The following is a 16,179-nucleotide window of genomic DNA, read 5'->3' on the forward strand; positions in this document are numbered from 1 at the left end:
GTTTCTTGAGCATTTTCTGAGGGTTTAGGGAAACATCTATTGACGACTGTCAGTGGCCCAGATGAGGACAATGAGGGGTAGCTTGTCAATTAAGATAGTTTTTGAATACTGGCACTTAATTGAGCTAGACCGCTAAAACAGGGAACATACAAAGCCGGAGAACAAGCAGGCAGAGGGTACTGCGACCCCACCCTATGCCAGAACCCATCGTGGGTGCGTCTGGAGCAAAACCCCTCGCTCTTGCATGAAAGACGTACGCCCTCATACCAACCTTGGATCACACCAACGTGGCCTCGGATCCTAGCTCTACCCTGGGGAAAGTCACTCAATCCAAATGCGCCTCTGTTTCCTCGTCCACAGAGATGGAGGTGACGTCTGCTTCCTGCACTGTCGTGGGATGGCACGACCAGAGGAGTGTTACAGGCTTTGAGCCCGGCACGGGATTGAGGACTCAGGGAAGCTCAGCCGGGCCAGGGACTGCCCTTTCTTATTTGTTGAGACGGATTCTGATGTCAGAAGGCCCCTCTACCCCCACTGGAGGCCCCAGGATACACACCCCCAAACGCATGCCGCAGAATCTTGTGGGGGAAATAATTAGAAGCTGAAACAAAAAAGGGGGCGAAAAGGAAGTAAGGCTGGGGACAGCCCTTACCTTCGACCAGTCTCCCACCGTTAAATGTGGAGGACAGTCTGTTCGGGCGCAGGACTTGTGAGAAGACGCCTTGGGTCCTTGGCACAACTCATCGGAGAGATTCAAGAAGCCGCCGTCCGTTAACAGCTGCCGGCAGGCGACCCTTCGGTTCTGAGTCCCCCCGCCACAGGTCCTGGAACACTGAGGAGACGGAAGGAGGTGGGTCGGGGCTTGAACGGCCACGGGCGTGGCGGACCGTGGGGCCCCCGGTCTGCTGTACCTGCTGCCATTCCTCGATGTGCCAGCTAGGAGGGCAATCAAACTGACTGCAGGCTTGTAAAGCATGGGGCTTCTCATCCCTGCATTCCTCGGGGGGGGCCGGGGACTCCCCCGGGTAGAGGCAGTGCACCTCCCGGGTCTGGATTCCGACGCCACAGGTAGCTGAGCAGGGCCCCCAAGAGCCGGTGTGCCACCTGTACCAAAACACAAGGGACGGGGGAGTTGAAGTGGCCGGTGAGACCACGTGCAACGGTCCGAGCATCAACGATTTCAAGTTCTTCTCTGGGCGCCCAGATTTCACACTCCCCGCGCAGACCCGAGACCACAGCATCCCCACCGACAGATGGCGGTTAAAATACAGACATATAATATGCACAGGCAAGAAATGCGGGGAAAGTGTTTAAAGATTTTTTTACCCACTTGGGAAAGCCCAGAGGACAAAAGGAACAGATTTCTCCCCGTTCTTAACATGCCACCATATATCAATAATAAAATCTTGGTTTTGTTTTGAATAGAGCCCCAAGGCAAGCATGATTTATATGGGTGTCAGAAGAAATTTTAAATGCTTAAGAGCACACTTCAGGAAATTTTCAGGGCACCTGGATTCATTATTTGGAATATCCCTAAGAAAATTCTTCTCTGTTAGGATTGGATTTACAACACGTACGTATAATGGGATTCCTTTCCAATAAGATCTTGGAAAAATCAGGTTTTCTCATGAAACATCTGTAAAAATGAAAACCCAGGGCAGCTGCTTTTGATACATATTTCCAAACTGCATTCAAGGAAGATTCTCTTGAATCTCAATTCACACTCCCGCTAGAAGCATGTGAGAGAGCGTGGTTTCTGTCACCCACACCGGACAGCATCCCTGCCCACCTGATGGGTGAACGACTGGACGTGATAGTTATCTTAATTTGGGGATATTTAATGATCAGCGAACGCAAATTTTTAACTAGTGGAGACATATCATAAGGAAACAATTTTAAAATGCTTACAATTGACATAAAAGGATGTTTGCTCCTAGGTGGTGGGTAATAGCAAAAAAACAAAAAGCCAATTTAATTAAATTTTATAAAATGGAATGAGACGATCTAAAGGTTTAACAATAAAGGGTAAACTAAATAACTGTATATTCATGCAGCACAATGCTAGCAGCCATTTAAAAACAAAGTATAGTTATGGACATTGAAATAAATTCATGATACATGTTTATTAGAAAACAGGTAAAAAATACTGTATGATCATATTGTTTTATGCATTTATAAATGCATGCACAAAAAAGCCTGGATAATTATACATCAGAATGTTAACAGTGATGAGGTCTAAGTGATAGGATTTTTATTTTCTTTATTCTTGCTAGTATTTCCCCTGATTTTCCTTAAGATAAACATTCATTGTTAGAAAAAATAAGTTTAGTTCTTTGAAAAAAAAATAGTGTTTATCTAAGGGTGACTTTCAGTTTTTCTGATTTCTAATTTTCTATAATAAATGTTTTACTTGTGCAAATAAGAGGAAAAATACAAAATGAAAATTATGCGAGACAAATGCAATGGGACAAAAAGATGAAAACTTATGAAGGCAAAGTTCACAATGAAGATATAATAATCATAAAAGTATGAAGACTGAATAAAAAGTATAAATATACCTGTAAAATACAGCTGTTAGATATAAGGAAAATAGAAGGATAAGTAATAAAAAATTTTTAAAGCTATAAAATACTTCTCTAAGCCCCTGGTATATCAAGAAGGCAAACTTTAAATAAGAATATAGAAAATTTAGTGACACATTTCGAAGGCTTGATGACGTAGATAACTTTGGGGGAAATTACAAAAAGTTTTATTCAAGATTGGGACTAGATCCTGTTAATTTTGTGGTTGAGTTTCTACAAGTTTTCAAGAAACAGGAGAATTCCCATGTTATTTTAAAAGTTCCAAAGTAAAAAAGAAGATTAAAATATTCTCATGCATCACAAAGATAGGGAAAAGCTTGAGCACAAAATCTGCAAATATACATAAAGAGTTTTACATGTAACGATATATTCTAAATCCTAAATAAAAGAGAAGTATAAATCCCAAGTAAAAGAGAAGTTAATCAAAGGATTACAATACTAACAGTACATACTGTGGACTGAATGGTTGTATCCCTCCCCCAAATTATTTGAAGTCCTCAATTTTAATGTGATGGTAGTTGAGACTGGGACTTTAGGAGGTAATCAGAGTTAGATGAGGTCATGAGGTGGGGGCCTCATGATGGGATCAGTGGCCTTATCAGAAGAGAAACCAGAGTTCGTTCTCTCTCTCTCTCTCTTTCTCTCTTTCTCTCTCTCCAACAGGAGGATGCAGAAAAAAGGCAGGTGTCTTCAAGCTAGGAAGAGAGCTCTCATCAGAACTGTGCCCTTTCCAGCACCTTGATCTTAGACTTGCCAACCTCCAGAACTGTGAGAAAATAATTTTTTGCTTAATCTATCCAATCTATGACATTTTGTTATCACAGCTTGGGCTGATTAATATAGCATGCTTTTTTTGACCACGGTGGAACCGTATTAGACAATCCCAATACTTAGAAATAATCATCTAAATTACTCATGGATCAAAGAAGAAATCATAATGGAAATTAGACAGTATGTTTTAGATACTTGCTGATAAAAATACAAAGTGCTAAAACCTGTGGAATGCAGCTAAAGCCATGATTAGAAGAAAATCAATAGCCTTAAATGAATATATTAAAAAGAAAGGCTTAAAATCATAACCTAAGTATCCATTTCAAAGAAGTTAAAAAAAAGAACGGTAAATTAAACCTCCCCCCCCCAAAAAAAAGTAGAAGAGAGGTACAAAATACATGAGAACAGATACGAATGGACCAGAAAACAAAAGTTACCCCTTCAAAAGACTAATAAAATTGATAAGCTCATGGTGATTTAAGAAGAACAAAAAGATAATCCATAATTACCAACAAAAGGAATTTAAGAGGGGATCTCAAAGGCATTAAAAATAAAGAGTACGGGCACGTGGGTGGCTCAATCAGTTAAGTGTCTGACTTCAGCTCAGGTCACGATCTCACGATTCATGAGGTTGAGCCCCATGTCAGGCTCGGCACTGACAGTGCAGAGCCTGCTTTGGATCCTCTGTCTCTCTGTCTGTCTGTCTGTCTCTTTCTCCTCCCTCTCTCAAAAATCAATAAGCATTAAAAAAATAAAATAAAAATAAAGAGAATAAGTGTGTAATGGAAAACACTATATGTCAATAAATTAAAAAATTTACATAGACTGAAAATATTCCTACAAAAACCGACTTACCAAACTAACACATAAATGGAGAGAAATATGAATAGTTCTATATCTATTAGGTTAAATTTGTAATTTAAAATACTTAAAAAATAAGCTCAAGTGTCAGCTTCCTTGGAGAAATTCTACTAAACATTTAATGCATAAATATTCCAACCTTATATAAATTCTCCAGAAATAGAAAAAGAGGGAAAACTTCCTGACTCATTTAGGTCAATGTCACTCATAAACACAGATGTATAAATCCTAAACAAAATATTACCAATGAAATGATAAATAAATATTACATCATGACCAAGTTGGGATTATTCCTGGAAGGCAAAGTGGCTTCCATCTTGGCAAATCAATCAGTCTTTTTGATATTAACAAAACATAGGAGAGAAATCATGTGATAGTTTCAATAGAGGGTGAAAAACAGTTGATAATTGCACCAATATTCATGATTGAGAACTTTATTAATCTGAATAAGTGCATCCAAAAAAGCAAATGGTAGTGGTGGGGGCAGTGGAGGAGAATAGAGCAAGATATCTGCATCCTTCTCTCTTTAAAAAAAAAAAGGCAGTAACAGTTAATGAAAGACATAAGGCTCAAGCTAATTTCCCATACAAAATAAACATCTCAGTAGACCATAAATCAAATGGAAACAGTGCTGAAGTGGACTAAGGTTATCCAGGTTTAGTGGATGCCAGGATTGAAAACTTGCCATAACAGCCGGGAGTTCAATTTCTATGGGGAAAGTAAACAACTGGCACCACAGTGAGGGGGGGGGGGGCGGTGACTGAAGCTAGGCTCATTTCTAGAAACACAGTGGGAAAGACTCCCTGACCCATAGCTGAAGGCTGAAGAAAAGTAGCCTGTGTGTGTGGTTGATTGATCAACCTGAAATTGATCATCTGTCTGGGATAACATAAAAGAATGGAGATAACTGGAGCCTGGTTACTGAGCCAAACTGTCATATAATCTGGGAAGGGTTCTGCAAAATCTCACCTGGGACCAGAACCTAAAGGAAGCAATATGCGACCTGGTTCTGATCTGAGGCTCTTGGGGAGAGGTATTTATTCAGGTAAGCCAAAAACTGCAGAGAAGAACACATAACTCCCATTCAATATGAGCTTGCAAACCAAAAGGTCCAAGGAGAAAAAAAATTAATGACATGAAAGCGAGCAGACACACTCAACAGATGACAGAATTCTCCCCTAAAGAAATAGAAATAACAATAGCACTACTTGTATAGCGTGTGCTATTTCCCACATTTGGTTTTAATATAATACTCACTTTATCTTTATAGTGTCTTAAAAAACTTTAATGTAACTACGTTGGTTTTTTTTTTTTTTATTCTTAGGGGCTAATAATGATCCAGGAAATAGCAGACTGATTGCATATGCTTCCTTCTGTTTCCTTCCACCCACACTGCCAAAAATACCCACTAAAAAGAGAGCAAAGGGATAAAAGTGGTGTCAAACAAAGGCATATCACCACAAAGACAAAAAGACTATCAGAGATGCATTTGAAACATTTTGTAAGCCAGAGAGAAGATGGAAAGTGATGTTTAACTTAGCAGCCTGGAGAACTCTGAAAACTAAGCCGGTATTTGTGGGAAAGTCCAAAAGCAAGAAGCCATGAGAAGATCAGACACAACATATGTCTAAAACCGGGGCATAGCTGAAGCTAAAATTCACTGAAAGTGATTCACTTAAAGTCTATATAAACCTGAAATCCTTTTGCATGTCTGAGGCATGAAGGCGATTTATTCTCCCACACCCGACAGAAGGTCGAGGGACTTACTTAAGGACTTGGCAAAGAGCAAAAAGTGGGGGACTGTACTAAGAATGAGGAATAAGTGAGGATCTACGTATTGCCAGGTGAGACCATTAGAGTTCTTCTGTCTTGGCTCAGAGAAAATACTTCCAGTCAGACTTGTATCCTTTTCCCATGCAGACAAAAGGTTGGAGAAATCCTCACTAGAAACATTAACCAGCTACACAAAAACAAACTCAAAATGGATGAAAGACCTAAATGTAAGACAGGAAGCCATCAGGAGAAAGCAGGTAAAAACCTCTTTGACCTTGGCCGCAGGAACTTCTTACTCAACATGTCTCTGGAGGCAAGGGAAACAAAAGCAAAAACGAACTATTGGGACCTCATCAAAATAAAAAGCTTCTGCACAGTGAAGGAAGCAATGAGCAAAACTAAAAGGCAACTGACAGAATGGGAGAAGATACTTGCAAATGACCTATCAGATAAAGGTTTAGTATCCCAAACCTATAAAGAACTTAACACCCAAAAAACAAAATAATCCAGTGAAGAAATGGGCAAGAGACATGAATAGACACTTCTCCAAAGAAGACATCCAGATGGCCAACCAACACATGAAAAAATACTCAACATCACTCATCATCAGGAAAACACAAATCAAAACCACAGTGAGACACCACCTCATACCTGTCAGAATGGCTAACGTTAACAACTCTGGCAACAACAGAGGTTGGTGAGGATGCGGAGAAAGTGGATCTCTTTTGCACCACTGGTGGGAATGCAAACTGGTGTATCCACTCTGGAAAACCATATGGAGATTCCTCAAAAAATTAAACTACCCTCTGACCCAGCAATTGCATTACTAGGTATTTATCCATGCGATACAGGTGTGCTGTTTCAAAGGGACACATGCACCCCAATGTTTATAGCAGCACTATACATACACACACATGCACACACACACACACACACACAGTGGAGTATTCCTCGGCAATCAAAAAGAACGAAATCCTACCATTTGCAACTACGTGGATGGAACTAGTGGGTATTATGCTAAGTGAAATTAGTCAGAGAAAGACAAAAATCCTATGACTTCACTCATATGAGGACTTTAAGATACCAAACAGATGAACATAAGGGAAGGGAAGCAAAAGTAATATAAAAACAGGGAGGGGGATAAAACATAAGAGACTCTTAAATATGGAGAACAAACAGATGGCTACTGGAGGGGTTGTGAGAGGGGGGATGGGCTAAATGGGGAAGGGGCACTAAGGAGTCTACTCCTGAAATCATTGTTGCACTATATGCTAACTAACTTGGATGTAAATTTAAAAAATACATAAATTAAAAGATATTCAATAAAAAAAGAAAAAAAGAAACTAACTAGCTTGAGAGCAAAAATCAAATTCAGAAGGTCTCCCTATGAAACAGCCCATCTAGATCACTCTAGAGTGAAGCCTACCACTCAACAAATTCTGCCCATATACACAGGGCTTCCAATCTGCCTTTTTAAATACATTATACTTAAATGAATAGTCAAGGAACATAAAATATTTAATTAAAACATCTAAGAAAAAAGAAACCAAAACAGGCACACAGGAGAAAACAGAATGCAAGGTACAGAAGAAAACAAAACTAATATAAAATAAAAACTTCATAATTCATATTCTCAAGAAACAAAAAATACTGTATTCACGAAATGAAAACAGGATGTTGTTTAAAAAGGTACTAGGAACCTAAAGAGAACCAAAAAGCTTGTGTAAATTAAAAATAACTAAATAAAAATGTAACCAATCAATTGAGAAATAGAAGTAAAGATAACTCTCAAAAAGTAGGAATAGAAGAAATGCAAAGTTGGGTCAGTTCAGAAAGTCCAACATTATACAATGGGAGGTTCATTTAAAAAGCAGAAGAAAAGAATAACTCGAGAAAATTTCCCAAAATGGAAAGAAGTATTAGGATTTTAAAGCCCCTCCCAATTTCCCAGCACAAAAGATAACAATGAGCTACGCCAAATCATATGACATTGTTCCACTGTCTTCCAGAGGTAATAAAACAGGTCTGCGCGGATGATGAGGGATCTACGTGGCAAAGCAGTTCTCAAAGCAGCACTGGATGTTAGAACTCAGTGAATGGAGCAATGCTTCAAGAAATTGTTTGGAGGACGCCTGGGTGGCTCAATCAGCTAAGTGTCCGACTCTGGATTTCAGCTCAGGTCATGATCTCAGAGTCCTGGCATCCAACCTCGAGTCAGGCTCAGTATTGGGCATGGAGAATGCTTGATCTTCTCTCTCTCCCTCTCTCTCTACCCCTCCCCTAATTGCTCACACACATGTGCTCTCTTGCTCTCTCTGTGTCTCAAAAAAAAATTTCTTTTTGAGAGAAAATGATATGCAACTTTGAAATCTACACCCAGGCAAAAGATTAAAGTGTAATAGAACATTTCCAGATATTCAAGAGCAAAAATTTAATCCCTAGCTTCCTTGGGAAGCTCCTGGATTTATGTGCTCCAACAAAAAATAGTGAACAGCCTAAGAAAGAGGAAAGCGTGGAACATGAAGGGTGGAAAACAAAGAATCCAATGTAAAAGAGATGCAAGTAACCTTCAATATGAGAGTGAAAGGACACAAAAGCTGTTTAGGAAGGAGCAACCAGTCCAATTTGGAGCAGGAAGAGGAAGTGCTCTGAGAGGGATATCCCCAAGAAAATGATGTAACAGAATACATGATGTATTTGAATGCACTGCAAGGATAGTTAAACCCTGGTAGATATTTTGAGAATAAATTAATGATAGGATCATAGGAACTAAGAAAACAAACAAAAAAAATGAAGGCAATTATAAACTCCAGAGAAAACAAAAATGAAAATGCAACCATAGTAAAGTATCAAATGTTTCATTCTCCCTTTTTTAAGAACAGCTCTATTGACATATACTTTATATAACTGAAAATTTACCTTTTTATAATGTCGCAAAGTTCCTTTTAAGAAACAGATCCTGCCTAGTCCTGGGCCCTTTTAGATACTAAAAGCCTCACTATGGTGGAACATCTGACCATGATCCAACAGATAAGCATATGACTTGAGCTGCTTATAATGAAGTGGACATACTGTGAGACCGAGCCCCATGTGGGGCTCTGCGCTGACAGTATGGAGTCTGCTTGGGATTCTCTCTCCCTCTCTCTCTCTCTGCCTCTCTGCTGCTCACGCTCTATATCTCAAAATAAATAAAAAAGAATTAATTCTAGGTTATCTCATTGGTTCTTCTTTAATGTTTATTTACTTTTGAGAGGGAGAGAGTGAACACAAGTAGGGGAGGGGCAGAGAGAAAGGGAGACATGGAATCTGAAGCAGGCTCCAGGCTCTGAGCTGTCAACACAGAGCCCAATGTGGGGCTGGAACTTACATACTGAGAGATCATGACCCTCGCCAAGGTTGGCCGCTTAACCAACTAAGCCAGCCAGGCATGCCTCTAATTGGTTCTTTTTAAGACTCACCTATTCTTACCACATTTCTGCCTATGTCTATTTTGTAATTTCCAGTTCTTCACATGGATGTTATTTACCAATTTATATCACCAAAGATCTTAGTAATATTTAAAGTCTTTTTTGGATTGTTCTGGTATTTTGATTTCTTCTGGAGTGAATTCACCTTTCAGCTCCTGATGCCAGTGACTATCTTCATTAGCATTAGATTTCTTCATGTGCTTTGGAATTTCATTTTGCAGGCTCAACGTGGAGGAAGGTTTCTCTTTCCTCATATCCCTTTATCCTTTTCTCTGACCCTTAACCCTTCTCTGTCTACAGTTTTGCTTGTCTCCATCCAGTCCTCCAGGATCTCCAGTCTGGAACCAAGTCTTGCGTGGACAACATGGCACAAAAGCACTGCAAGGGCGCTGGGGGTCCAACCACTGAGCTAACGTGTAATCTGGGCTTGTATCATTGTGTCTGTCCTCTGTCTCCCCAAGCACACAGCCTTCACACAATGGCTTCAGGCTGTGCTCGGCAGCACCTTTTTTCCTGCAAAGAAGCAGTGGAGGTGGCTCCTTCTTCATCAATCAAAAGGAAGGTATTCAGACCCTCCTCTCCATAGGCACTGAATTCTCACGTACCCCAACGGCTTTGGGGCCTCAAGCCCTCAAGAACCACGGGTCTGTTTCCACTCATCACTTCACACTTCCGTCCCTTTCCTGGCCCAGATAGTTCTTTTCATGACTTTCCCCTGGGTATATTGTTTTAATTTCCCTGTTCTTATACAGCATCGATCATCAATCTGTATTTGGAACAGAATGTAAAATTAAAACACCATCTCCGTTGGAAACCTATTAATTAGAATGTGAGTTTAGATATAAATTTCCAGTAGCTTTCGAGGTGAGGGCAATCACCAACAGTAGATATATACATCACATTTTGAGGATAATTGAGCCACATCGGTAAGTAACTAAAAGGACATTGTCTCACTATAATTCGGCTTAGATGTATAACTTATTTGGAGTGACTTCGGATATTCATCTTTCAAGAAAGTATGGAGCTAGAAGAATCCACCAGAGGCACAAGGGACTGGAAATGAAACCACTGTTAATCAAGAAATGGGTAGCGGTTTCTTCTTAACAGACAATGGGCTAAATACAGAATTTTTTCAAGCTCAAGAACTGGGTAACAAGTAGGTGGAGGAACACATCCCTCTTGCCTCTTGCTTTCTGACCTCCCTCCCTAGCAGTGCTGACTGCTGTCAGGGAAGAAAGCCTTCCTCAGATGAGTGGGACCATTATGTAACCTTGCCTGTTTCTGCAAGCTGCTGGCTTGCTCCTGGAAAAAGCAAACTCCATAAATAGCAGACACTCAGCAGTTATAGCATAGACAAGGGGGAGTAACCCCATAAGAGCAAATAAACATACAACACCCCACCTTGGAGAGTCTAGGCTAATACATCAAATGCATTTGCCTTTGGGTAAATAAAGATCCACTGACTGTCCAACACAATCTCAGTGGTAAGTTCCACCCTGGGGTGATATTTTACTGCTATTGCCCTTGGAGTCAGTAAATATTTGTGTGGAAAATATTACGCAACACCCTGTTCCTGTTATTCCTACACCACTGGTTTCTAGAACCTAAAACATTTTTGTAAACTTACCTTTACTTTGGCACCGACCCTTTGTCTCTGCTGGGCTTTTTCCAACATAACTCTCAACGCTCGAAAAGTTTATTAAATTTGCAATTTTGAAGCGAGGAAGAGTGTTTCCCTTCACATAAAAACAGACTCTTAATTTTGCAAAGAGGCCAAGACATATCGCGTGCTCTATTATTCCTAGCTTGGAAGCTCTGTGGGCAAGAAGTGGCTGGAGAAGATAACGTGCAATCATTGTTGCTGAGGCACAGCAAAGAGGGGACAGAGGCTCTGCTGCACACAGGGCACACCAGCGTGCGTCCCTCAGCAGCCTTAAGAAACAAGGTCCGGACTTGTTCCTAAATCCTGCTCTGGCTCGGCGAGCAAAGAAAGAGCAGTACCGCAGACTGAGCTCAACCCTGCCGTGACCTCCTGGGCAGGTCAAGGGAAGGCTGTTGTTCTTAGAACTGAAATGAGCCCTGAGCATTTCACTACTCATGAGCAGACCCAAGGGTCTAGGCATAGTTCTGAAGATGTGAGTGAAAAATGCAACCTGAAAGTGCCCTCTACAGTGAAAGGCTGGCACTGAAAGGACCTTGGGGGTCACAATGTGCAGCATCTTCCATCATTACTCAGATGGAGAAGCTCAGCCCGGAGGGCTAGGCACCTTCTGAAACTGCCAGAGGGGGTCGAGCGGGGGTGCCACCCCTGACCCACCCCCCGTCCTCTCTCCACTCCTAAGAGCTCCCCTCTAACAAGGGTCTCAGAGGAGGGTCCCACCTCTCATTCTATTGGACTTCATTATACCAGTGAGAAGCGATCACTTCCCCGGGGAGAGAATGAACTTGTTTCATGGTAGAAAAGGGCTCCAGACAGTGGGCCTGGCATGTGCAAAGGTCTGAAGGCATGAACAAACATGAGCGTGGGTCATGGTGAAAATTCACCATGGCTGCTGAGGAAGTTCCTCTGCGTGTGTGTGCATGTGCGTGTGTGTGCACACGCCCGCAATGAGGGGGGTGGTAGGGACGGGAGACAGGGTTCAAACCTAAAACCAGGGTCACAAAGGACTTGATAGGCTGTTGCGGATTGAATTGGTCCCCCCTAAAAGTTGTCGAAGCTTTGAGTCCTACTACCTGTAAATGTGACCTTATTTGGAAAGAGGGTCTTTGCCAATGATCAACTTAGATGATGTCATTAGAATGGGGCCCGATCCAATATGAGGGCTGTCCCAATAAAAAGGGGACATTTGGACAAAGAGACAAACAGGAGGAAGACAACACGGAAACACAGGGAGAACAGCATCTGTGAGCCAAGGAACGCCGGCGGCTACCAAGAGCCAGGAGAGAGACCTGGACCAGGTTCTCCCTCCCAGCCTCAGCAGGAGTCGACCCTGCCAGCACTCGATCTCAGACTCCCCAGCCTCCAGGACTGAGACAATACGTTCCTGCTGATTAAGCCCCCTAGTCTGAGGTAGTCCCAGGAGACTCCTCCGTAGGCCAAAGTAAAGAGTGTGGATTTTTAATCCCCAGGTGAGGAAAGGTGCTGAAGGGTTTCACCTGGGGGCTTGACACGGTCACCACGACTTAGAAAGATCTTTCAAGGTCATACACAGGCCCGTGGAAACACGAGAGGCAGGAGTTTATGCAGAAACTACTGAAGCAGATCACGCAAAACACAGCTGAATGAGGGCAGGGGCAGTGAGGAACGGACAGGACGAGTTTATGAGATGTTAGGAGATAAATCAGCATGAATCATGTCCATGTCACCAGAGGAGAAATGAAGCCAGAAAAGGCCACTTAACGTGAAGCCACTTTAAGAAGGACCTCAAATTTTAGGATAAATAGAATAAATAGAGGGAAATGTTTGACTTGGATTTAGTCTTTAAAAATCACACTAATACGCAAGGAATCGAGTTTTTACCTAACACTGAACCAAATGTAGGTGGCGACTGCAGTTGGGCAGACTCATTTGTAGAATGAAGACAGAATGGATTGTTCAGTATATTCATTTTTTCCCCCTAAAAAAACTTGTACGAGGACCCACTAGGGCTGTCTTCACTTTCAGAGCAAGATCGGGAACCGGGTTGTTTTTACCACCGGTTTTTACAACAGTGGCCTCAGCCCCGCCCCCGACTCCTGTGCTGTGCAAACCCCTCCTGTTTCCATTTTCTGTTTAATTGTCCACCTGTCCACTTGTCCCCATGGCCTCACCTGCCAATGACTGGGCCTAGAAAGAAAAGACACAACTGGGTGAAGACTAACCTTATGTTGACGTGGAATGAGCATTGAAAAAGACACAACCTTATGTTGATGTGGAATGAGGCTTGAAACCAGAAATAAAGCACACTCCAAATCTGGGGGGTAATATTTTCTCCTTTTCACCCTTCTCTGTTTATGGCTGTGGAGCCGTGTGCTTCGCCAAACTGCACTCACCATTTAAACCTGGTATAAATTCCAAATCACTTCGTGCATAGTCCTCTTTCCAGAAAGACGGCTGGTGCAGAGAAAGGGGAGCTCGCGCCTGATTCCAACCTCAGGGGAAAACATGTCGGGAGAGTAAAGTACGCTTCTTCCCCTCACTGTTTCCCCTTGTCCCTTACTCCAGGTCAGACAGACAGCCGTCCGCTTCCACCTACAGAGCCTCAGGGGAGGGATGTGTCAGGGAAGGAAAACAGAAACCCTGGCTTTTCCAAGACTGTCTGAGTCACTGGTTCCAACGGCTGAGAACCCTGGACAGGTGATTTGGATGTTGAGGGTTTACACAAATAGCATAAGTGTCACAGAAGCGGATGTGTGCTCAGAACAGCACATCCCCTTGATGTGCTCGATGCTCTTGGAAAGCTCTGGACACACTTGGCGAAGCGGGCACCCTGAGCAGGAGTTACAGCAGACCTTCCCCAAACCCCTCCTGTACGTACGTCTCTTCTGCAATCTTGGATGGTTCTACAACGCGGCAAGCCCCGGGTGGGCAGGGGTGGGGGAGAGCGGGGAAGCGGATTTCCCTGTGCTGTTTCTGGGCCTAGGTCCTAACTGCTTCCCAGCGGAGCACAGCAGAGCACAGCAAGATGGCTGGAACACAAGTCAGGAAGTCCCTGGCATCTCCTCGGCCTACGACGCAAGTCAGAAACACGGTAATGGGTACGAAACACTGTGCCTGGCTCTTCGCAGGGGTGTCCTCACCGAAGATGAAGCGCACACAGGGGCAGGCCCTCCTCCTGAGAGCGTGCAGGTCGGAGACGCAGATTCAGAAGGAAAGGGCCCACCCGTAGGATGGGGAGGGCTGGATTCCTAGGGTGCACTGGCTTATTCCGTCCCTACCCCATCACCCTCAGACCATCGAGGCAGGAGTTTTTACATCACAGCCAACACATTTCATGGGATCAATATGAGAAGGGTCAAGAGAATTCCAGAATCAGACTTATTTTCGGAATAGACATAAAATACACCTGTCCTTACGCCAGCCAGTATGGCTGGAGGAACACAATGACCTTCTTCAGTCACTTAGGGTCCTAGACGTAGCAAACTTGACTTTGGGGGCTAAAGGTGCCTCATTAGATGGGTGACACGTACCAAGAGGTGGTTCAGAGAATCTGGCAAAGAGGGAGGGGAGCTGCCTGGGAATAAGATATTACTCTTATCCCTATTTTATTATCTAAAATATAGATATTTTGGGCAACTGATTCTTATCATGGAAGTATGACCAAGACAACAAAGGGTTGGGAGAGAAGAAGGAAAAAACTGGGGGTTGGATCCTGGAAGTTCTTGTGCAGGAAACTAATGCTGCTGAGTCAAAATCCTCTGCAGCCAGCAACACCCGGGGAGAGCGCAACCCATGAGGAAAATCTACCCTCCCTTCCAAGAAACCTCCCCAGGATCTTCTACGGACTTAAGCAAGGAAGAAGATTAACTTTCAGGGTCAACCTTTCAGACCAAGGAAACCAAAAATAAGACAACCTCACCTATTCTTTGGGGCTTACAAGATCACACCCCACAACCTACAATCTAAGGCAAGTCAGTGGGAAGGATAATAACCGACATGGGGTGAATTCTAGGTAACGAGTAGGAGATCGCTCAGTCATTCAACAAATACAGAACGTAGGCTAGGTGACCTACCTCGGGTGCACCTACAAGCCTCTGTGCACACGTGGGGGTCTCTGCAGGAGAGGGTGTTCCCTTCGGCGCAGTGTCCCAGGAGCGCAGGGCATCACGTACCTGGGTGGGCAGGGTTCCGGGTTGCAAGCCTGGCTCATCGGAGGAGGGCGGTGGACCGTATCACACAAGGTGTCACTGACTGTCTGCTGGGTCTGGGTGTGTAAGCACACGGCTATCGCTTCTTGATGGCCTGGAGGTTGGGAAGAGGAAAAAAAATGCAAGTGACTTAGAATAACTCACTGTGGGGGGAAAACAGGGTCTTGGGACTTCTTTAGCCATTGCCTTTTGAGTATATCGCTTGGCTGTGGGCTGCATTTCAGGGTGCGCGTGCAGACTGGGCATCTTTCAAAGGCTTCCAGTCTTTAATATTCTTTCAGTCACCTTTTCTTTTTTTTTTTTTTTTTTTTTTTCCCAACATTTTTTATTTTTATTTTTGGGACAGAGAGAGACAGAGCATGAACGGGGGAGGGGCAGAGAGAGAGGGAGACACAGAATCGGAAACAGGCTCCAGGCTCCGAGCCATCAGCCCAGAGCCTGACGTGGGGCTCGAACTCACGGACCGCGAGATCGTGACCTGGCTGAAGTCGGACGCTCAACCGACTGCGCCACCCAGGCGCCCCTCAGTCACCTTTTCAACTCAGCACCACTACCCTCTCCGCCCAAATATACTCACCTTGAAACATGAAAGGACATCCCGACTCCCCGTCTACCTGCAGACTTACCTGTGTTCCCACTCCAAGTCCCCTCAACCGAACCACCCAAGTGTTCTCCAAACCACACACTAGTAGTTCCCGGAGAGGGATTTTCACGTCAGCCGCGAAAGAGTGACATTTTTTCTATGTCACTGCACACGTGCTAACTTTGATGTACAATCCTTACTCCAGCGTTCATCATGGTCTGAACTCCTGTTCGCTATTACTATACTTCGTGATATTGCCATTGCCGGCAGAAACAACAGCAATACCTCCCATCGG

At 43.3% G+C, this 16,179-nt stretch overlaps 1 protein-coding gene across 2 annotated transcripts in view; it reads right to left on the reverse strand.

The window, feature by feature from the left end:
* Positions 1 to 16,179, reverse strand: part of ADAMTSL3 (ADAMTS like 3) — a 357,244-nt gene that overhangs the window by 86,265 nt on the left and 254,800 nt on the right. For both annotated transcript variants that reach the window (XM_058736402.1, XM_058736403.1), the window contains 3 exons: positions 15,266 to 15,395; positions 912 to 1,104; positions 653 to 832 (listed from right to left, as the gene is read on the reverse strand). In XM_058736402.1, coding sequence (XP_058592385.1) covers positions 653 to 832; positions 912 to 1,104; positions 15,266 to 15,395 — 503 coding nt within the window. The remainder of the gene's footprint in view (positions 1 to 652; positions 833 to 911; positions 1,105 to 15,265; positions 15,396 to 16,179) is intronic.

Source organism: Neofelis nebulosa, chromosome 7 (genome assembly GCF_028018385.1).
Source record: "Neofelis nebulosa isolate mNeoNeb1 chromosome 7, mNeoNeb1.pri, whole genome shotgun sequence".
Classification (NCBI taxonomy): Eukaryota; Metazoa; Chordata; class Mammalia; order Carnivora; family Felidae; genus Neofelis; species Neofelis nebulosa.